The sequence below is a fragment of the Schistocerca cancellata genome, chromosome 7, assembly GCF_023864275.1.
Source record: "Schistocerca cancellata isolate TAMUIC-IGC-003103 chromosome 7, iqSchCanc2.1, whole genome shotgun sequence".
In the NCBI taxonomy this organism is placed as follows: Eukaryota; Metazoa; Arthropoda; class Insecta; order Orthoptera; family Acrididae; genus Schistocerca; species Schistocerca cancellata.
Window position 1 is genome coordinate 246,003,646 of NC_064632.1, and position 24,774 is coordinate 246,028,419.

The 24,774-nt window shown below is 40.5% G+C and overlaps 1 protein-coding gene across 1 annotated transcript; it reads right to left on the bottom strand.

Annotated features, from left to right (window-relative positions):
- On the bottom strand, positions 1-22,389 carry LOC126092081 (structure-specific endonuclease subunit slx1). Its single transcript, XM_049907502.1, has 4 exons — positions 22,147-22,389; positions 11,661-11,712; positions 11,164-11,349; positions 1-861 (listed from the first exon to the last, which is right to left on the bottom strand). Exons 1-4 carry the CDS (start codon positions 22,323-22,325, stop codon positions 508-510), a joined length of 771 nt encoding a protein of 256 aa, XP_049763459.1. The 5' UTR covers positions 22,326-22,389; the 3' UTR covers positions 1-507.
- Positions 22,390-24,774: the final 2,385 nt, after the last annotated feature.

Sequence of the window (24,774 nt, forward strand, 5' to 3'; positions counted from 1 at the left end):
TGACACAAAATGATTCTTTTATTGTTATATTACTTAAATTTTATTGCATGTTTAGGCAGTGTCTCATCTTCACGGTACTAAGATAATTCATCAATCACATAACTACAGCCAAAGCTGGAACAGCCAGTAATAGTAATTTTATGTTTCCATTTGTACAAATGAAAGAAAATGATGGATTCAGGATGATACGCATATGACATGAAGGAAAGATGTTTGAAACTACAAGAAATATATTAACTCTAATGTAGTCTTCCATGACCAGCATTTACAGAAGTTTTACACAGACTTAACCGTTTGTCTTTGATTTTAATCCAAGATGAACACATCACACAACTCTCAGCAAGTTAAAATATCTTTTCAAACATTGATTCACTAAACGCTCATCTTTATTTTATTTCTGAGAATTTCAACAGAGAAGCAGAAGTTTATGCACTCGTCCGAAAATCACTTGTCAGAAAGAAAGATATTGTGAATTCTCTCATATTTTCCACACAACTGATTTTAGCTTTATGGAGAATCAATGATTGAAATAGAGTCAGGAGCTGCTGTCAGGTTACTATAGCATCCCTTCTTCTTACGTACTAGATCCCCCCACAACATGCTGCTCTTGCAGGCTGGGCAATTGCCTTCCACAGGCAATAATTGGCCAGGCTGTGAGAAGTGCTGAGCAAGGCAAATAATATGTGCAATCAGGGGGCATCCTGGAGTAACACAAGAAAGGCTGCTCGCATCAGAGATAGCATCATGACAGAATAAACACAGCGGCAGTGTGCTCTCTGGATCCGACGCCTTGTCAGCACTCACTACTTTGGCACTCACAACTGGTCCATATGACATTGGCATGTGCAGAGGTGGAACAGCCTATAAAAAAGAAAAAAAGGAAACAATTAACCAAAATATAATAAAGATGTTATAACATTTGTTCTGCCACCTATATTTAGATTCCCTTTCACACACCTGAAAGTCTCCACTTCTTAATTCACATTTTTCTACAAGTTATCACGTGCTTATCTTAAAACTTTACATTCCATACTTTTATTATGAAAGCTTTATACAATTTTTATTTACGAGTCATTTGGCTTTGAACTACATGTTGGCACGTCTAACACCATTTTCATTGGTCTACAGAGGAAAAGTAAACGATATGAAATCAGATACCAATTTTGCTGAATAATAGTAACTGTATTCCTAAAATTGTTCTTGGTTCACTGATTGAAAGCAGTCTCTGCAAAACTGGAATATGTAGGCTACAGTTGGATTATTTATGTTTACAATTCTTCTACACTTTCTCTCTGATTTCACTAAATATATGCACAGTGTGCAACTGATGATAACTTCAGCAGAATGTTGCTTCCGAAATGGAAGACATGGGTAGCAAAAGTACAACTTGAACCACAAGAGAAGTATGTGCTAAATGAACCATTTATTGTTCTTAAATGTTTACACTGCTCTATCAGCAAGTAAAAAAAATGGTACTTTTACACTCTATTCCAACATCTGCATGTTAATTGTTTCCTTTAACACAAAATTTCTGGAAATGGGAGGAATAAACTAATATGTGAAATGTCTAACAAGTTCACAAAGAATCATTTGGGACGGCCAGTACTTACCTTCAGGAAGTACAAATCTCAGCATCTGCAACAGACATGCAAAAAGATAAAGAAACTGCAAAAGTAACTGTAAGAGACCCAGTTTCCTTCTTCAGAAAAAAAAGGATACTATTCAAGTGTAGGCAAGGGATTGGGGAGGTCACTTAGAACCTTCAAGGAAATTTCCTTCTTATGCAATAACACAAGAATCAATGAGAAACATTCAACACACATTCTGATGGACGTCACAGACAAGCATGGCAAAATTAGGCTTCTAACTGATGTGCTATAAGATACATAGTCTAATCAGTTGCAAAGAGGTATCTAACGCTTCAGTTAACACAACCCCACTGCATATGAGGCATAGTCAAAGTATTATCACCCCAAGAAATTTTGTTATTTTTCAGTGCATGACAATATAAACTGAAGTGCAACTAACGTACAGGAAATGTGAAATTTTAAAAAATATATCTACAAATTAATATCTAAGTTTTTAATCCATTCAAAGGCTTTCTCTGTCACTTCAAAGAAATAATCTAGATTTACAGGATAGCTCATCTGCTGCAGCTTGTCACAATGTGTTTGTTGATCTGATGTTTGCTGCCACAGTCACAATGAGATGACGAAATCTTTCCCAATCACTGGAGAGTTTCTATAAAGATGCCATGACCTATATGAATCCTACTGTTTTCCAAGAAAGGGTGCTCAACTACTAAGGCCATTAGCACCCAGTCACAAACATTAGTGCACTAATAGCATAGAAAAACGCAAGGGGGCAACACCAGAAAGTACTTACAAAGACGCAGATAAACAAAATAAAAGAATTAGATGTCTTTGGACAAGTCCGTCAATGTAATAAAACTACGGACACGAACAGCTGCTCGAGCATCACCAGCGAAAAGTTCCTGTAAGGTAGACGGCAGACACAGGACAACACGAGAGTGAATAAAACAGGGACAGGACAATAAAACATGGCATACTGTCAATGGATGACCACAGGGACACTGTGGGGCGGGGTCACCGGACAACAGGTAGCAGTGGCTAAATCGGCAATGCCCAATCTGCAACCTGGCCAAAATGACCACCTCTCACTGGGAAGGGCGTGAGGAGGTCGTCCAAGCCATCGGGATCGGTTTGATGGCCCTAAGCTTATTTTCATGGAGAGAGGACCAAGCCTCATGCCACAATGATGAAACATGCCGACAAAGAACCCCACTAACATCAGTTCATGGCACACAAAAGGAAGCCGTCCGAGGCAGGATGTCAGCAGCCTTGGCCGCAGCATCAGCAGTTCATTCCCAGGCACGTGGCCAGGAAAAAAAAGGGAAGAAGAAGAAGAAGAAAGGGGGGACATGAACGCTAGCGACTGAAGGGACCGTTGAATTCGTTGCACGAGAGGGTGGTCCGAATATGGGTCACGGAGACTCTGAATGGCGTTCAAAGAATCAGAGCAGATGGCATAGGGAGAATGACGATGGCGGCGGATATACTGAACAGCCTGATAGAGAGCAAAAAGCTCAGCTGTGAAGCTTGAGCACTGGTCAAGGAGCCGGTATTGAAAGGTATCATCCCCAATGACAAAGGCACATCCGACGCCAGCAGTAGTCTTGGAGCCATCTGTGTAAATAAAGACATTATTAGCGAGCCTCGAACGAAGTTCGACAAACCTCAAGCGGTATATCGAATCCGCGGTCCTCTCCTTTGGGAGCGAGCTGAGTTCTAGGTGAACGCGAACCTGAGCCTGGAGCCAAGGTGGCGTTGGGGTCTCACCCACTCGAGAATTCGTAAGGAGGGTAAAATCAAGTTGCTGAAGCAGGCAACAAAAGCGAACTCCAGGAGGTAACAGAGCAAAGACATAAAGCTCGTATTGGCGGTCGAGAGAGTCGTCAAAGAAGGAGAAATATGACGGGTGGTCAGGCATTGACATCAGTCGGCAGGCGTACCGACAAAGCAACATATCGCGCCGGTAGTTTAGTGGTAATTTGGCAGCTTCGACATACAGACTCTCAACAGGGCTGGTTTAGAATTCTCCAGTCGCCAGACGTAGCTCCCGATGGTGGATAGAGTTTAGACGGCGTAAGATGGACGGCCGGGCAGAAGAGTAGACAAAGCTCCCATAATCCAGCTTTGATCAGACAATGGACCGATATAAGCGAAGCAGGACCATTTGATCTGCTCCCCATGACGTACCGCTGAGAACACGGAGGACATTTAGGGAACGGGTACAACAAGCAGCCAAGTAAGACACATCTGGAGACCAGCAAAGTTTCCTGACAAATGTAAGACCTAAAAATTTTGTCGTCTCCACGAATGGGAGAGCAACGGGACCGAGATGTAAGGATGGTGGAAGAAACTGTTTGTAATGCCACAAGTTCATACAGACCGTTTTCTCACCAGAAAAATGGAAACTGTTAGTGACACTCCAGGAATATAGACGGTCTAGACAACACTGAAGAGAGTGCTCCAGGAGACATGTTCTCTGAGCGCTGCAGTAGATCGTAAAGTCATCCACGAAAAGGCAGCCTGAAATGTCAGCTGGAAAGCAATCCATTATTGGATTGATAGCTATGGCAAAAAGGGCCACGCTCAAAATGGAGCCCTGGGGCACACCATTCTCCTGGCGAAAAGCATCTGACAAAACAGAACCCACATGTACCCTGAACATTCGATTCATTAAAAATGCATTAATAAAAAGAGGGATGTGACCACGAAGGCCCCAAGTGTGCATGGTGTGGAGAATGCCTGCCCTCCAACAGGTGTCTTAAGCCTTCTCCAAATCGAAGAACACAGCCACCGTCTGGCACTTACGCAAAAAGTTGTTCACAATGAAGGTTGACAAGGTAACTAGGTGGTCAACAGCAGAGCGGCACCGATGAAAGTCACATTGGACATTGGTAAGGAGGCGCCGAGATTCAAGGAGCCACACCATTCGAGAATTTACCATGTGCTCCATCACCTTGCAGATGTAGCTGGTAAGGGAGATGGGGCAATAACTGGAAGGAAGGTGCTTGTCCTTTCCTGGTTTGGGTATGGGAACAACAATTGCTTCACGCCAGTGTGTGGGAACATGACCTTCAGTCCAGATGTGATTATAGGTGCGAAGAAGAAAGCCTTTACCTGCAGGAGAAAGGTTCTTCAGCATCTGAATATGGATACCATTGAGCCCCAGAGCAGAGGATCGGGACCAGGCGAGTGCACTTTCGAGTTCCCACATGATGAAGGTGGCATTGTAACTTTCACGATTCAAAGACTGAAAAGAAGGTGCCGCCTCTGCTTGTTTTCGGGGGAGGGAGGCAGGGTGGTAATGGGCAGAGCTCGAAACCTCCACGAAAAAGTGGCCGAAGGCATTTGCGACATCCTCAGGATCCACAAGAACTTCATTCACTACAGTCAGGCCAGAAATCGGGGAGTGGACCTTGGTGCCAGATAGCCACACAGGCCTCCCCAGACAACCAAGGAAGAAGTAAAACTGTTGAACGAGCTGGTGAAAGCCGCCTAGCAAGCCTTTGATAACATGACAACATTGTGCACGGAGTCGTTTGTAACTGATACAGTTCGCCATCGTAGGGTGGCGTTGGAAGGTGCGTAAAGCACGTCGCTGAGCACGAATAGCGTCGCTATATGCTGTAGTCCACCAGGGGACTGGGACTTGACATGGAGAAGAGGAAGTACGAGGGATGGAATATTCAGCAGCAGTGAGAATAACGTCCGTGAGGTATGTGACCTGACTATCGCACCTGGAGAAGTTTTGATCATGGAAGGTCGCTAGGGAGGTGAAAAGCCCCAAGTCGGCTTTGGAGATGTTCCAGCTAGTGGAACGTGGAGAAGGGGTGTGATGCAGGAGATGGATTATGCAGGGGAAGTGTTCACTCGAGTATGTGTCAGACAGAGCATACCACTCGAAGTGACGTGCAAGGTGGATAGTGGATATTGAGAGGTCCAAGTGGGAATAAGTATGCGTTGCGTCCGAAAGGAAGGTAGGTGCACTGGTATTTAAGCAGACTGGATTGAGGTGGTTGAACCCTTTTCATGACCCGATGGACGGCCGTCACTCCCTGATCGGAGAGGAAAGACAGAATCTCCTCATCAGTTAGTCTGTCGAGTGACCACGCGACGAATTCAAGGTGCGGTGGGCGTCCACCCGTACACGAAATGTGTGTAAGAGAGTAGCTCGAAGTAATTTTTGGGCCTGGAAGGCACTCTCTGTCTCCAACAGCAAGGTACCGTTGCACAACCGAGTACAAGATTTCAATGGTCCTGCAATCGCATCTACACCCTTCTGAATGACGAAAGGGTTGACTGTTGAGAAATCGTGACCGTCAGATCTTGTGACAACAAGAAACTTCGGTGCTTGTGGTAGAATTTTCGGAACAGGAGTTTCAAGTTTCATGTAGCTTTCTTTTTTTGGCAGAAGACAGGGAAGAAGAAGAAGAAGAAGAAGAAGAGAAAAATACCCCATGTTCGCCAGCGTCTCCGATGGCACACTCCTTCCTTGTGGGGGGCCTCTCAGAGGGCACTCCCGCCTTAGATGATTGTTCACACCTCAGGTCACACCTCCCGAGAAATGGACAGAGGGACCAATCGGCACGTTCGGAAGGTAACAGCTCAGGCAATCACCACTCCCTGGGCCTGGCCTTTACCAGGGGGTACATGTGTGCCTTACTTGTCTACCCAGGGCGGGGAATTACGCGTTATCCCGTCACTGGCTATGCGTGCGAACACATGGGTCGGCCTTCAGACACGCACAGAGAGGAAAAAGGGAGGAAAGAGAGAGAGGGATAGAAGAAAGAATCTCAAACACCGAAGCGGAGAATAAGACATGGAAAAGAAGACAAGGAGAATAGGGCAAGGATAATGAGGCAGAGATAGAAGTATGGGCATGAAAGCAAGCAGAAGAGTGAACGTAGGAAAGACCAATAGAGGAAGAAAGCACAAGGATGGAGAAAAACAAAGGAAACAGGATCCTGGAGTTTTCAAACGTCTGTCTCCAGACGAAGGCTCAATACATTATTCCCAAGAAGAGGGAGTGTGAAGGGGAGGTAAGGGGGGGGGGGGGGGAGGATTGGGAAGGGGGGTAGGGCAGCCCAGAAAGGAATGAGAACTTCACTAACTCGGGGCCCTGTGCTCGCCACGCACGTATCCACAAAAGAGTTGTGGACCCCCTGGGGGGCCATGTCGTCTGGTCTCGTGTCAGGTTTACAGTGGTTTGATATTGCCCACAGGCAATGTTATTCCACATTTATGACCACTGCCTGCTTATGTTGAAATCCACTACTTGCAGTGATTCCGTCAATATGTGAGGTGATTTCCTGCATTTTAATCGGTCCTTCTAAGTGCAGGCGCATCAGCGTGGATTGGGAGTTTGGGAATTTTAATTATATTTTTATATTCCTTGAGAAGGGCATCCTGTCTTCGAAGATCTGGTGGTATAATGTAGCTTCGATGTGGTAATTAATGAAGAGTAGAAGATCTGCTGCAACCTGTTATTGTCCTCATTGTTGCTTCTAGCTGAACATGGATTTTTCTCACACGAGAATTATTAAGCCACACTGGAGCGCAGTATCCAGCAGCAAAGTAGTGGAATCCTAAGGAAGAATATGATAGTGTTGTAGCTCATCTACTTCTACATCTATACTCTTGTGAACCACTGTGAAGTGCATGGCACAGGTTATGTCCCACTGTACCAGTTATTAGGGCTTTTTCCTCTTCCATCACATATGGAGTGCAGGAAGAATGATAGTTTAAATGCCTATGGGGGTGCTGTAATTAATTTAAACTTGTCCTCATGACCTTTGTGAAAGAGAGATGTAGGGCACCTTAGTATATTCCTTGAGTCGTCATATAAAGCTGGTTCTTCAAACTTCATTAGAAGACTTTCTTAGGGCAGTTTCTGTCTGCCTTCAAGAGGCTGACAGTTAAGTTTCTTCTGCATCTCTGTGACACTCTCCCTTGGGTCAAACAAAACTGTGAACATTTGTGCCGCCCTTCTCTGTGTGTGTGCAATATCACCCATTAGTCCTATTTGGCATGGGTCCAACATACTTGAGCTATATTCTAGAAGTGTCGCACGGGTGATTTGTAAGCAATTTCCCTTGTAGACTGATTGCATTTTACTGATTCTGATAGTGGCTCAGTGATTTTATATTCATAAAATACTGTGTGGTTTTCGTGTTGCAAACAGCACAATTTTACATTTCTGAACATTTAAAGCAAGTTGCCAATATTTGCACCACTTTGAAATCTTGTCTAGGTATGACTGAACACTTGAGCAGCTTCATCCAGTCTTTACTGCACTGTAGATAACTGCATCATCAACAAAAAGAATGGGGTTACTATTAATATTGTCCACGAGGTCATTAACATACAACATGAACAGTAAGGGACCAAACATACTTCCCTGACATACACCCAAAGTTACTTATACATCTGTCGGCGACTCTTCATCCAAGATAAATGTTTTGTTGTCCCTACCAAGAAATCCTCAATCCAGTCATATATTTCATCTGATACCCCATGTGATTGTACTTTTGAAAATACGCATAGCTGTGGTACTGAGTCATATGTTTTTCAGAAATTGAGAAATACTGTACTTACATGACTGCCTTGATCTATGGCTTTCAGGATGTCATGTGAGAAAACTGTGAATTGGGTTTTATATGGTCTGAAAACCATACTTCCCTGACATACACCCAAAGTTACTTATACATCTGTCGGCGACTCTTCATCCAAGATAAATGTTTTGTTGTCCCTACCAAGAAATCCTCAATCCAGTCATATATTTCATCTGATACCCCATGTGATTGTACTTTTGAAAATACGCATAGCTGTGGTACTGAGTCATATGTTTTTCAGAAATTGAGAAATACTGTACTTACATGACTGCCTTGATCTATGGCTTTCAGGATGTCATGTGAGAAAACTGTGAATTGGGTTTTATATGGTCTGAAAACCTATGCAGGTTGGCATGGAGGAGGTTGTTCTGTCTGTGATACCTCATGTTTGAGCTCAGTATATTTTCTGAGATCCTACAGCAAATGAATGTCACGGACATTGGGCAGTAATTCTGCAGACTACTACTGCTACCCTTCTTTCAGACAAGTGTGATCCATTATTTGTTCCAGCCAATGGGCAGAGATTTTTGTTTGATCTGTTTACAATATATTACCATTAACTGGAGGGCTAGCTCAGCCACAAATTGACGATTTCCGACAAGTGTGATCCATTATTTCTTCCAGCTAATGGGCAGAGATTTTTGTTTGATCTGTTTACAATATATTACCATTAACTAGCTCAGCCACAAATTGGGTACAGCAGCTGATGGGCATTACACAGAGCACCAGGGCTTCATTCAATTTTAATGATTTGACTTGTTTCTCAACGGTACTGACACTAACATCTATTTCATTCATCTTCTCAGTGGTATGAGGATTAAATTGGGGCCATACTCCTGAGTATTCCTTTGTAAAGCAAGATTTGAACACTGAGTTAAGCATTTCTGCTTTTGCTTTGCTACTCTTAATTTCTGTCTGTCTTGTCCATGAGTGACTGGACACTAACTTTGGTGCCACTTACCATCTGTACAATCAGTATTTCTTTGGGTTTTGAGAAAGACATTTTGACAATATTCTGTGACATTAGTCACTGAAGGCTTCACACATTGCTCTCAACTGCCAAATGCATTTCATTCAGCATCTCTCTATCTATAGCCCTCTATACTTATTATGCAGTAGTCTGTACACCATGCAGGATCTCTCCCACCATGAACTGCTCTGCTGGGTACATATCTGTCCACTGCATTGTCAACTATTCTTTTAAACTTGATCCACAGTCCTTCTACGTGCTCATGACCTGAGCTAACAGTTTCAATTTCCTCTTTGAGATATGCTACCACTACTTTGCCTAGTTTGCTGATAACATAAATCTTTCTATTTGTTTTAGAGGCCTTTGTACTTTGGTATTCATTGTTGTGCCTCACAGTCACTTATACAGCTTTGGCACAGTGCTTTCTGTGTGTTTCTTACGAAGCTTCTTTCAAGAGTTACTCCCAAATATTCTGGAAAGTTTTGGTGTGGAGGATTTGGCAATTAAGATGATATCTAACTTTGCATTGCCCATTCAGTTGTTAAGCCGAAAGCAGCTTACACTGGTCTTCATTTGACTTGGAGTTACTCTCCATTTTCTGAAGTATTCATGCATTGCATTTAAATCTGCAGAGAGTACCTCTTCACTGGCTTCAAGACTTCTTGAGTGGCCAAAGCCACATCATCCACATAAATGAACCTCAAAAAATTAAAGCTGCATAATTACGAGGGCTATTCAGAAAGTAACAGTCTTTTTGGAATAATTAACAATATGAAAAAACCAAATTTTACTCTATACTTTTTAATGGTACATTCTCCACCTACTTTTATACATAATCACCATTAAAACTGAGGCACTTATGACACTGTGGCACAAGTTTTTAAATACCATCTCTTTAGACATCTGCCACCAACAACTGGAGTTTGGGAGCCCACCTAGCACAATGTTTTTGGTAAACATGCTTCTCTCCCAAATTTCATTCCCCTAAATCTATGACATTTGGGAAAAATGTTGCAAAAGTTTCTTAACAATGAAATGACGATTTCCACAAATTTATTTGTTGATTTTCATCAGTCACAAGGCTAGGACTACCGCTGTGGTCCTCATCGAGAACACTGGTAAGGCCATTTTTAAAATCTATGCCCCATTGCTTCACTCAGCTTCCACTCATTATTCCTTTTCCGTACACATCACAAAGATCGCGATAAATTTCAACCGGTTAGCAGCTTTTTCCCAACAAAAACCTAATCACAGAATGTACTTCACAGGTGACAGGATTGCTTTTATTGCAGTGCACATTTTAACACATCACAGGAGGCAAAGTAGGAGAGAGACATGGACATCACACTACTGCTGCTGGATCTGTACTGATTGTAGGAATGCTATGGCACCAAGAGGGTGGCTGTAGCCCATCCCACTGTTGCAATAGACCAAACGTCTGTTACTTTCTGGACAGTCCTTGTAATGTATTGTTTGTTTGCAGATATACATCTTCAGTTCTGTCATACACTGAAATTTTGATGAAACAATACCACAACACATCACCAGAGGGACATGAAAAACAATGCAGTCCTCTGATAAAGCAGAGATGGGCTGCGCTTTTTGTCTGGCTCTCCTAGAAGCGTGCTACGATAGTGTGGCACGCGGATTCTAATGTGTATCAGGACTGCAGACATTTACCTGCAGACAGGTAAAATAATAATAATAATAATAATAACAATAATAATAATAATAATTGGATAACTTAATTCTTTTCAAAGTGGCTATACTATGATTACCCTTTGTATTTGGTTCAACACATTCTACAATAGTAGCCCACATACAGTAGACAGGAGAATTGTATCAATTGAACCTTAGGATTCTACAAAAAGCAACAGCAAACAATTAAAGTTAAGTTAGTCCAGAAACAAAACAGCAAACTAAACATGAAATCTGTCACTATAGCCATTCAGTATGAAGTAATTGTTCTATCTGTAAAGAATCTCAATTTCACCTTTAGATCTCTACAATAATCCTGATTCAACCAGCGAACAGTCAATGGAAGTCTTTTCCAAGGTCCCACACGTAACATTTCTGACAGAACACGAAGGCAGTAGTCATACACTTTCTCTGTCCGACTTTTACTTGACACATGGCGCAATCTTCTTGATCTATCTGGGTGTTGCCAAGCCCATTCAAACTGCAACATTAAAGTTACTGCACATAAATAATATCCTATGTTAATAAATTTGGGTCAGTTTAAGAACAAACCTTAGATTAGGTAGGCTATGTATTAAAACACTGCTATTTCTACTAATCAGTTCTCCAGTTCAACTCTTGTAGTACCACTTACACTTGTAGATTAAACAATTAGCGGCACATCACCTGAACCACTTCAATAGGTGTTTATGTCCCACCTAGTGCAATGTTGGGGAACGACATACCAGCGTATACTATAATTGTTATGGAAGTTCTTATTAACTTATTAACTCTTCTATTTGTAACACTCACCCTCAAAGCTGAAATGTCATTGGGGAAACCATGAACGATCAGTACCATTTCCCTGAAAGAAGAGTGTCATCTTATTGCCACTTCACTTAAAAGTGAGAGTTTTTTGAAGTACAGTACATACATTTTAGTATCAACTAACAAACAGCAACAGTACGGTCATATCACAAAGAAATGTAGATATTTCCTGTGAATATTAAGTAAGACCATCCCACATTTGGGGGAAAATGCTATTAAAAAAAGGAGGGAAGTTTTGTATCTTAACTGATAACCACCTTAAGACTGAGCTGGACCATTTAATGAATTCTTACAACTTGACTGCTATGGTTAACTGACCCATTAGAGTTACACAAAACTTTGTGAGCCTTTTAGATAATATATCCATTGACAAGAGTAGAGTCAACAGTGCAAGTGTAAGCAAAGTAATTTATGGCCTGTCAGACTATGATGGACAACTTCTTAAAGTCAATAACATTAGTTTGTGCAACCAAGTCTCCCCCACATATAGGTCCTACAGACTTACAAACACTGAAACTATGTCTGCCTTTAATTACCATTTGGCAAAGATGGACTGGGATCCAGTGTATAGTAAATCAGATGTTAATGTTAAATTTAACCTTTTTTTAAATGAATTTACTTCTTATTTGAAATGGCCTTCCAAGGGGGAGAAAAAAAGAAAAAAAAAAAAACTTGGATTACTGAAGGTATTAAAATTTCTTGTAGGACTAAGAGGAAGCTACATGCCTCTTAGAGTATCAAATGATCCCCTTGAAAGGTCTCATTATAAACTATATTGTAAAATTTTAGAAAAGGGCGGTAAACAAATCCAGGAGCTTGTATATTAATTCAGAAATTGATAAATCTGTGGCATCTCTGGTGCAGAGCCCTAAATCTGTGGCATCTCTGGTGCAGAGCCCTATCTTTGACTCTTATTTTCGTTGGACAGCTTTGTTCCAGATGATTCCCGACACGCAACTTTTACTTCCGCCATGTTTGTTGATTGTGCCTGTGATTAATCTACTAGTGCCTTTCGGTGCAAATGTAATGGGCACTATTAACTATGCTTGCAACCATGAATGGACAAGTATACCTACTTCGAATTTGGTTAAAAGTGAACAATTATTTACGCCCGGCCACACTGGTGGCCACCTAACCTTAACTGGAACATCGCCACCGCCCAGCGTGGCAGCACAACAACAGCCACAACATGGACAGCGCAAGACCCCTAATGACAATGTGGACAATCTTACTGTTAAAGATATTGTGGTTTATCCTTCATCTATGCTGTTACCTGCGTGCGGGGCAGTTCCAGAACGCAAATTGAACATTTCTATGCACAGAGTAATACATTGGATTTTCTACACCATCACGAACTTTCAGCAGACCTACAGGCTGCTATGCATCTGGCTCTACTGTTCCGTGCTCAAGTGCAGCACAACTTCGCTCTTCACCTCCACATGTGCTTCCCTGGTCGAGTGCATTACTACATGGCTCTCTGATCTGTCACACGTGCGCTCACAAATCGACAATCTCCGCACCCAAAACAATACATCGCCTATCTGCAGCCACGCAGCGAGGCGGTCCATCACACGCCTCTACACTGTCTTCTCGCCAATCTGCTCCTGTGTCGAGTGTTCCACCACCTGCTGTTTTTTTCTCACCACTGCTGACAAATCTACAAGTTGCATCTGCATGCTTCGCTCCTGCATCGCATCTTCCATCTCCGACTACAGCTGACACCTCGTCTACGCGGCCCCTGTTCACCAAAGTCAGGGAACTGACGTTGCCTGCGGATAGCTTCTTGACCACTATTGCCGACCCTCCTATGCGAGTATCAGCCATCAACAATGGCACTTGTCATAGGATTCGCACCACCGACGGTCCACCTGTAAGTTATAAGGCCAGGTGCCTTAATGGTTCCAATGGCTCTAAGCACTATGGGACTTAACATCCGAGGTCATCAGTCCCCTAGACTTAGAAGTACTTAAACCTAACTAACCTAAGGACATCACACACATCCACGCCCGAGGCAGGATTCGAACCTGTGACCGGCGCCTTAATGCATCCAAACTTCTGTGCACCATGGAGATCCTTCAGAATCTGTTTGCTCTGGGTGTCCTCTGCCCCTCCGATAGCAACTGGTCTTCTCCCATTCACTTTGTTCCTAAGATGGACGGCACCTTACGCATGTGCGCGGACTACAGGTCCCGTAACACTCGCACCACTATCAATAGCTATCCCGATCCTCATATACAGGATTTAACCCAATTACTATATGGTTCTAAATTTTTCTCTGTTTCAGGCTGTTCCAAGGCATCCACCGGATATCCCTAAGACAGCCATCATCACACCCTTCAGCCTCTTTGAATACTGTTACATGCCTCATGGATTGAAAAATGCACCGCAAACATGGCAGCGGTTCATTGATTCCATTTTGCTCCCTCTGCCATTTGCTTATGCTTACTTAGATGATATACTGATATTTTCCTCCTCCACTGAGGAGCATCAAGTTCACTTGGATGCGGTTCATTCGACCCTCGCTGCCAACGGTGTGGTGATCAATCATGAGAAATCTCATCTGTGGTCCACATCAGTGACCTTCCTAGGCCATATTGTCTCCGTCGATAGCCTCCAACCGACGAGTTCTCATGTCAAAACCATACTTGATCTCCCTCTATCTAAGGATTATGCTCAGCCCCAGCGTTTCCTGGGTAAGGCTAACTTATCGCCGCCATATTCCTTAGGCTGCCTCCGTCCAAATGGCCCTAACCAACGCCCTCTCCGGCAAAAACACCACTGGGAAACTGAAGTTGGAGTGCAACAAACCCATGCTCGACACATTTGGTAACCTTAAAACTGCCCTTGCCAAGGCCATCACACTTGCCCACCCTGATCCTGAGGCCCATGTCTCGATCGCTACTAACACAACTCAGCTGTGGACACTGTTTTACTACAGCACACCGCGACTCCACCCAACCCCTCCACTTCTTTTCCAAGAAACTGACAAAGTGCCAGCGTAATTGGTCGGCTTTCAACCGTGAGCTCCTTGCAGTGTATGAGGTGATTAAGCATGTCTGTAGTGACCTTTCACAATCTATACAGATCACAAGCCACTTGTGGATGCCATTCATAATCCTGCTAAGGACCTTCCGCATGCGCATTTCCGCCATATGGACTACATCTGTCAACACTCTTCCGACACATGCTATATCTGCAGTGCGGAGAACGTTGTGGCGGACTACCTTTTCCGCATCCGCATGCTAACCGCACTGCTGAATTTGGAGGAGCTCGCCCGACTTCAGACCGAAGACTATGATATACAGTGAATTTCAGACAATGAGTCATCACACTCTGTCCAGCCCCATATACTACACGGGTTGACGATCTCTGTCCTTTGTCACACATCTATGGGCACACCCCGCCCCCTGGTCCCTAACCCCCTTCGTCACGGTGTCTTTACTGCCTTGCACGGCTTGGCCCACCCTGGAATGCGAGCCACAATGTGGCTGGTTACAGAGCACTTCGTCTGGCCCGCCGTGAAGCATGACTGCCGCACTTGGACCCATGCATGCGTCTTGGGCCAGCACAGCAAGGTCAGCAAGCATAATCAACCTCCATTGGGCAAGTTTGACATTTCAAAGGGGCGTTTTCGGCATGTCCATAACGATGTTGTTGGACCCCTTCCCCCTTCAGAGGATGACAGATACATCATATCGATCATCGACCGCATGACCTGCTGGGTCGAGGCGGTCCCTCTTATTGACATCACGACTGAGACCGTCACACGTTCTTTTGCCTCAGTGTGGGTTGCTCGTTCCGGCTGTCCCCTGTCTCTCACGACCGACCAGGGACGGCAGTTTGAGTTCGCCCTCTTTGCACGACTCTGCAAACTCTGTGGCTTTGCCAAATTTCACACCACGACTTACCAACTGCAGATGAACGGCCTGGTCAAATGGTGGCACCACACGCTCAAGGCTACACTTATGTGCCACGGTGTCCTATGGTCTGAGGCCCTCCGGTGGGTTCTGCTGGGTCTTTGCTCGGCCCATATAGAAGACTTGAACACCTCGGTCACTGAGATTCTATATGGTGAACCCCTCCTCCTTCCCACCAAGTTCGTTGAGCATTCACCATCAGCTGCTACCGTGGATCTTCCTGCTCTGGTTGAACGGGTTCGTACACACGTCGCACGTCTCCGCACCCCCCCTTCCACGTCCTCACTCCAACCTGCCTGTTTTTGTCCACAAGGACCTTGCTTTGTGTAACTTTGTGATGCTGCGGGACGACACTGTGCGAACAGCCTTGCAGCTGCCTTATTCGGGCCCTTACTGTGTGCTACGTCACAGTACGAACACGTTCGTCATCCACCTATGCGGACGACCGCAGACTGTGTCTGTTAATTGACTGAAACCGGTGTGGTCACTCACAACCTGCCTTTGGCCGAAGTCTCTCCGCCTGCACAGCCACTGGAACCACGGGACCCTTGCACCGCAGATTCCAACGTGCCTACTTCTTGCACCTGTCAGCACCTACAACCACCGTGCTGGCACAATAATAATGAATTCATGTGATGTAGCTTTATTCTGCTGTGAGTGAGTGTGTGTGTGTGTGTGTGTGGGGGGGGGGGGGGGGGGGGCAGGTCTCCATTGTGTGGCTTTGTTTTAGATGATTCTCGGTGCACAACTTGTATGCCTGCCATGTTTGTTTGTATATACGTGATAACCACAAATCCAAGAACAAAATAAAAGAAGTCTGAAATGTTATGAAGGTGGCAAGAGTAACAAGAATGTTAATACCATACAGATAAGCTGTAATGATGAGGTTATTCATAATCTTGCAACAGTATCAAACATGTATGTGGTAGGGATTCCTTAAATGCTGCTATGTGTTTATTACAAAGAGCTAATCCCAACACATATGACCCGATTTGTACTGCCCCTGTCACTATTACTGAAGTTAAAAATACCATCAAGGTCTTAAAAAATAACAATTCCAGAGGTTTTGACAACATTTCACCTAAAATTTTAAAGCATTGTAGTGACCACATATGCCAAGTCCTGTGTCACATTTTTAATGAGTCTATGCAGAAAGGTGTTGCCAGAGAGATTAAAGCTAGCTGTTGTGAAACCATTCTTCAAGAAGGATGACAAAACCAATTTATCCAACTACCGTCCAATATCACTACTAAGCAGTTTCTCAGAAGTATTGGAGAAACTAATGTGTAAGGGAATTGTAGAACATCTTAACCACAACATACTCAACAGAAACTAGCTTTGTTTTCAACATGGTAGATCAACTGAGCAGGCTATTTTTTCTCTCACAAATGAAATTTTAGGGTCAATAGATAATAAAATGTCACCTATTGGAAGGTTCTATGACTTGTCAAAGGCCTTTGACTGTGTAGACCACAACATTCTCTTACAGGAGGCTAATTCTTATGGCTTGAGAGGTAGCACTGGTAGGTGGATTGAATCATACCTACAAAACAGATAACAGAAGGTGACAATTAATGGTACCGATGATGGTTCTGTCTCATCTGATTGTGGTACATGAAAGTGTGGAGTGCCTTAAGTGTCCATTTTGGGACCTTTGCTTTTTCTTATCTTCATCCATGATCTCCCACTTTGTACAGACACAAAGTGTAAATTTACTCTTTTTGCAGAGGACACCACTATTCTGCTTGAAAGTCAAACCATCAATGACCTAGAAAATAAATATAATGACGTACTTGTTGACATCCTACACTGGTTTAAGTGCAAAGGACTAATTCTAAATACTGAAAAAACTCAATTTATGCAATTTCATACACCACAACAAGAAAATGAAGTATGCCACTTAAACACTGGTAAACTAAATATACTACGATCTGTATCATCTAAGTTCCTGGGCATTGTAATTTATGGCAAGTTGAACAGGTCTGTGCACATCCTAGACTTACATAGAAGGCAACTTATGCTCTGCGTATAATCAGCCCCGTTGGTGATGTGGACGCTATCAAATCTGCCTACACTGGTTATTTTCATTCTATCGTGTCATATGACATAATATTTTGGGGTAACCAGTCTTTAGCCAAAGAAATATTTACTGTACATAAGAGAGCTGTGAGAATCATGAGCGGTGTTCATCCAAGATATTCTTGCAGAAATCTGTTCCGTAAATTACAATTAACCGCCACCTCTCAATACATATTTTCTTTGATGATTTTTATTTCTAATAACCAGTCTCTTCTTAAAATTAATAGTGAATGTCATGATCATGATACTACGTCAAAAAAAGATTTAATAGGGATCTGAAACATTTAAGTCTTGTACAAAAAGGTGTTCATTATTCTGCCACAAAAATTTTCAACTTGCTTCTTTCAGATAGTAAAGTTCATATTAATGTTTTACCTACTTTTAAACTTAAATTAAGAGAATACTTAATGGTAATTTCCTTCTACTCTCTTGATGAGCACCTGCAGATAAAGCATTTTTTTTAAATTGTATTGCCATTGGTATTTATATTCTTAAAACTTTGTTTTAATGTGTTTTGCTATAACTCATCTTAACTGTAAGTTGGAGAATGTACTATATTTTCTTTTTCAGTAATTGTTTTATGTTACTTGAGCTATACCTTTGATTTGATTTTAACTGTGAAGCTTACTCATCATTTTATGGTACATATTTGTTATTTCATATACATGTACTATATCTGTGTTATGTAATCATGACTCGGTCCACATCCTTGTGATGTAGGTATCATAATACATATTAATGGAATATGGAATAAATAAATAAAATAAACATGGGCCTAGTCTTTATGAATGAGACAGTTAAAATACAACAAATCTTCCCAAAGAACTGGAGTTTCAAGCAGGACTATTCAATGTAATCCACAAATTTACAGTTTTTACTAGCTATTAAGTCATTAAGATTATTACTATATTTCAGCATATTTTACAACTCATTACGCCGAAAATACAAGGACAGACGTCATCTAAAACTTGTGCACAAACCAGTTATTGGTATATTCCAAGGCCCATAAAAGCAACCTCTGACTATGTGTAAAATTATAACACACTTTGTAAATGAAAAATATGGTAACTTACATGACTGTCTTAACATTAATCTTAAGCTACTCTTTCTATGAAGCAGGAATTGACCAGCAAATATGATTAAACATTGTGTTTGAAATTAATTTTATTTTCTGCCACTGTACACCTTCCTCAATGCAAGGTCGAGGTACCCAGTTGGAATACTAGCCATGGAAGAAAGTTTCGTTCAGTTGGCCTATATGATTTAATGGGAATTGTCAAACTCTGTGCCAATGTCTTGTGTTAAATCAGAAATGCCTCTGCTGTTTTTCAGTTAATGGGAACATTTAGTACTTATGGCAGTGCTCTAACTCAGTGAGGCCATTGCTTCTATAATAACATTGTACGCATTATTTCATCCTCGACTATTGACTCACGAAAACTTAACAGCACTAAAGAAAGCACTCATCACAAGTACTCACTTGAAATACACACCACCTGACACTTCACAGCAGGTAAGTGGGCATATGACCAACCACAACTGAACAATGCGATGAAGGGTCCATTAACTATCCCAAAGTACATAACGAGTATAGCTGAAATGGTTACAAAAAACAACGGAATGGAAATGTTTTGTGGACCATGGCCATACAAGCTGGAAGGCTCATTAGCAACTTAGGCATTCGTTCACGAAAGCCTTCATTGTATGGGTCACCTATACTGCCTTACTGCAATTCAATTCAATTCAATTTATTAGCGTCCTTGTAGTACATCATCAAAATGACATAGGACTTGTCCATAAACATTACAATTTAAAATACATGTACATGAAAATTTATAACTGAATTTACTGGTCACTTAGACATTACAATTTCAATAGAACTATAAGAACATTAACATAAAAATATACAAGTAGGATAACAACGTATAAAAAACACTAGTGATTCTCACATCAAAGATTATTTCCAATCTTACATTAACACTGTTTCACACTTTCATAGAAACAGCAAGTATTTAAATGTGAGCAAATACACATATTTACGTCAGGGAAATATTAACTGCACTTTTATTGTCAATGATACATAAACTCTTCAATACTGTAAAAACTATTGCTCAATAACATGTTTCTTAATTCTCTTTTAAATATGTGCAGTTTTGGTATTATTTTTAGCTCTCTGGGGAGAGCACTGTAGAGGATTTTGGGTTGGTATAGTACACTTTCATGAAACATAGCTGTTTTATGAATTTCTCTGTGGAAATCATTCCTATCCCTTGTTTTGTAGTTGTGAAATTCTCTGTTTAATGTAAAAAAATTCCTCGTATTCTTTTAAGAAACATGTGCTTTCATATATGTATAAGGATGGTAGTGTCATGATTTTTAATTCTTTGAAAGCATGCCTAGAAGAGTCTCTATATCCTATACCTTTTATTATTCTGACTGTCTTCTTTTGTAGCCTAAATGAATGTTTTGTTAGACTGTTGTTCCCCCAAAACTGTACACCGTATCTTAATAAACTGTGCATGAATGAGAAATAAACACATAACACTGTTTTAATATTACATGAGCTTTTAAGCATTCTAAGTATATAACATGTTTGACTTAATTTTTTGTTCAATAATATTACATGCTTTTCCCGTCTTAAGTGTTCATCAAACCATACTCCCAAGAACTTAGTGTATGATGGTTGTTCAATCTTACCCAGTTCTACTGTAAGGTTAGTTTTTATTTTATTTGTAATATTTCTGAAGTTGATCCATGTTGTAATTTTTTTTTTTTTTTTTTTTTTTTTTTTTTTTTTTTTTTTTTTTTTTTTTTTTTTTTTTTTTTTTGGGCATTCACAATTAGTCAGTTTTCATTAAACCATCTGTTTGCTTCGTCTGTTGCTAATGTGACTTTTTCCTGTAAGTCAGCTTCACTATTTGCTTTAACAAACAAACTTGTATCGTCAGCAAACAGTACTGCCTCTGCTTCAGATAGTTGACTTGGTAGGTCATTGATAAATATTAAAAACAGTAATGGCCCTAATACAGATCGCTGGGGTACTCCGTACAAAACTCTCTCGAATCTTGATGAATATGTCCTATCTGCATGGCTTATCTCCACCTTCTGATACCTGTCCGACAGATATGATTCAAACCATTTGTGGGCAACTCCACGTATCCCATAGGCATATAACTTCCTAAGCAGTAACTTATGGTCGATGACACCAAAGGCCTTTGATAAGTCTAAAAACAATACACAATTTAATTTCTTTCTATTTATGGAATTTCGAACAAGTTGCAAAAAATTGAAGACAGCTGTTTCAGTTGATTTATTTTTACGGAAACTATTTTGCGCATTAACCAATAGTCTATTCTTAATAAGAAATTTGTAAAGTCTATGATACATTATCCTTTCCATTATTTTTGAGAAACCTGACAACATTGATAAAGGCCTAAAGTTACTATCATCATATTTATCACCGTTCTTGTAAAGTGGCTTTATAGTTGACATTTTAAGTTTGATGGAAACACCCGTCATAAAAGATTCATTTATAATTTCAGTGAGATGTGAGGCTATGTTTCTTGCACACCCACATGACATTTTATTCTTTAACTTATTTATAGCATTTAGTACCTCTGATTCAGTTACTGGATAAAGGAACATTGTCATGTCATTCATGGGGATTTTTACCTTGCTATTGGAATTGCATTTAGTTTTAATTAAATTTATGGCTATATTTGTGAAGTGTTTGTTAAATATGTTGGCAATCTGAAGTGGGTCCTTAACAGTTTTACCCCCACTTTTAATGACAAAGCTGTTATCTTTTCTTTTGTGTCTACCTATATTTTTATTTATTACCTCCCAAGTTGACTTCATTTTGTTGTTACCTTTCTCAATATATGAATCATTATCAAGCTTCTTAGCTGCAATTATTACTTTCTTGTACAGGCTTCTATAACATTTCACATGTGCTTTCAGTGCTACATTCTTCCTGGCTGCTATATTTAACTTTCTGAGAGTGTTTGATGACTTCCTAATCCCCTGTGTAACCCATGTTTTGGTTTTATGTTTAGTTTTGACTTTTTTTTTTTTATAGGATAGGTAACATCGAAGCAGTGTTTGCAGCTTTCAAAGCATGAGTCAAACTTTGTGTTGACATCACCACTTGATTCACTACCCCAGTTATTTTCCAGAATGCAATTAAAAATTCTTCTGCTGTCATCATTTATAAATCTCCTTTCTCTGTAATTGTTATTGATAACAGGGTCCTTGTAAGATGTGACATTTAAACTCCATTTGATACCCTTGTGATCCGAGAAACCAGTGTCAATTACTTCAGTGTTACATTCACACTTGTCCTTGTTTATAAATAAATGAACAGACATTGTTTAAAATAACTTATGGAACGTATAAACTACACGGGATTTACTGATGTCTATCACTTTAGTCAAATACATACAAACTGGATATCAAACCACGAAATGATGGCTTACCATGGTCCGTGATTATTTGTTCTCCAAGCACCACCTGCTTGTTTTCCTTTATTATGCTGTTTTATTCTTCTGTTAGGATCCACTGTGTAGCCAATATATGTCCTTCCTTTATATTTCGGGTTCATGCAGTATAACAGGTAAACTCCATAAAATTGTTCTACGACATCATCACAACTCATATTTCGCGGCAATACCTTAGTGAAACACTGTAAACAAATGCAAAGACGTTATTTATCTGAAGGCCTTCGACTATAGTATCGATAGTCGACCTGAATATCTTCGAAGAACGACATCATTCCACAAAATTTGATTTTAAATCGTGTTTTATTCAGCGTGGCACGGCAAAAATCAGATACATCAAGATGTTTGCACTGTGTGTTCCCTAAAAATCGGACGAAGAGAGTGTACAACAATTGCTCATGCGTCTATCATAAATGTTCTTGGGAAAGACTTCGACACTCTTTTCGCTGGTTGAATTATGATTACTGGAAAGATATAAATGCGAAATTGTGGTTCTTTCAATAGAGAGTTTAGTCTGAGCGATATCACTAATCCACTTCGCCAGCGGACACATCGCTGGCTATACAAAAGTAACTTTGTCGCAGTTGTCATGGTTACAGTTGTTTACTTTTGTTTCTGTTTTATCTTTTTCGTTACATAACTTGGCAATTACATTATTTATTGGATAAAATATGATATGCGAGTTCTCATAACTTCATTCATAATACTGGGCCATCTATAGTGCCAACTACCATATTAATTATATGCTGTTTTATTTCCAGAATAACTTTATTAAAATTATGTGCTTTTGGTTGTTGATGAATCCTAAGATACAGTTGATGCTGTTTTTCTGTCAAATGTTACTTACTAAACAAAATAAGTTAGTGTAGTATGTGCTGTACTAGCTATGTGGGATAGTCATAAAGTATTATCATCTCAAAAAAATTAAATTACATCATTAATTTTTTATCGTGCTGAATAAAATGAGCTCCATCTAACGATGTCCTTCTTGAAATTAATCGAGATTACGGCCTGCATCTAGAAGAAAATGATCAAAGTAAATACCCACAAATACAAAGGAATAGACTACCACTGTGCATGTGTCAACTACACTGTAACTTCTGCAAGTACCCGCTGATGTAGACACTTTAGAGTAAAAATGTGCGTAAGTTTACTTTTGCAAGTGAATTGGGCAAGTTAGTTCCAGGAACATGCTGCAAGTACTTGCAGAAGTGTTTCCCCTAGCACCGCATTGTGAGATAGACAATTGGAAAAATTAAAATGTTGTGCTTAAAAACCAGAGCAGGCGTCACTGTCACTCTTTTATTTTTATTGAAGGAAAATTTCGACAAACATTAATTTAAGGAAAAAAAACCCATTGAATAAATGAATACAGGTGTGTACATATATGTGCTATCAAGAAGCACTATTGAATGAAATAAAATCAGTGGACATTGCCCACACAAAAGACTTACTGAGAATGTCGTATACTTAAATTTCGAACATCAAACTGTTATTGTACAATCCAAACTGGGACAATCTATATCACCATCAGATCGCCTTTTAGTCATTCTTCGATTTTTTCAAGCAATATTCCTTAGTTAGTTTTAGTACAAATATAATGTTTACACTAACACTCGGCTGAAATCTGAAGCGTCTGTACTGCCATTCTACATCCCCTTATGGTGTAAGAAAGTAATTGGTAAATTCAGTTGAAACTGTCTTGGCTGACACTGACCAATTATGTATGTTTATGATTTCCAATGGTGCATTTTGTTGGGAGGAAAAAACAGTTGTACTCTCGTATTATACACTTTAATATTTATTGAAAGAAAAGTAGCATACACCATTAAAGCAGAGAGACTAACTACACTTTTTAACAGAACAAACGGTTCTTGACTCTTTATTGTCATTTTAAACAACTACAACCTCAAAGATAATGCAATCACAAAAATGGAACAAATAAAGAAGGTCTCACCCACTAGCTTAGCTTTAACTCACCATATTTCACCCTCCCCATCAAAACAATATCTAAAAGTAAACTCTCGTCACATATACCATTTCATATCAATCTCTTTATTTAACATTTTTTACAATTATATTTGTGTATGTTCTGATTCAGTGGCTTAGTTAAAAAGTCTGCTTGAGTTTTATACATCAAAATGTATCAGACATCAATTGTTCCATCCTTTACTTTCACCCTTATGAAATGGTGTTTTATGGCAATATGTTTTGTTCTTGACTTATCTGTATCGTATTTGGAGTGTATAATTACTGCTTGATTGTCACACCACACAGGTGTTGACCCTTCAATCATTTCTTTCAGGTCAAGGCTCTTCCATAACTTTCTCATATATGCTACCTCTCTCATACCACCTTTCTTGTATCACCTCTCTTGTGCAGACTGCCACAGACATGTATTCTGATTATATTGTGCTCAGATCAATTGCAGTTTGTTTCACACTCTTCCAGCACCCTGGAGATCCTACCAATTTTATTATATATATATGGTGATACTCTTGCAGTCATTTGATCAATTATTACAATCACCATTGTAGAATGTTTCAAGTATTTGACCAGTGGGATAATATTCGAGTTTGTTATGTACTATTTCCTTTAGACACCTTA

Coding starts and splice junctions, on each gene's coding strand:
- LOC126092081 (XM_049907502.1), bottom strand. CDS start 22,325: ATGAGTTGTGATGATGTCGTAGAACAATTTTATGGAGTTTACCTGTTA. Junction 11,713..22,146: donor ACAAATAATCACGGACCATG/GTAAGCCATCAT, acceptor CTCTTCTTTCAG/GGAAATGGTACTGATCGTTC. Junction 11,350..11,660: donor ATGACATTTCAGCTTTGAGG/GTGAGTGTTACA, acceptor TTAATGTTGCAG/TTTGAATGGGCTTGGCAACA.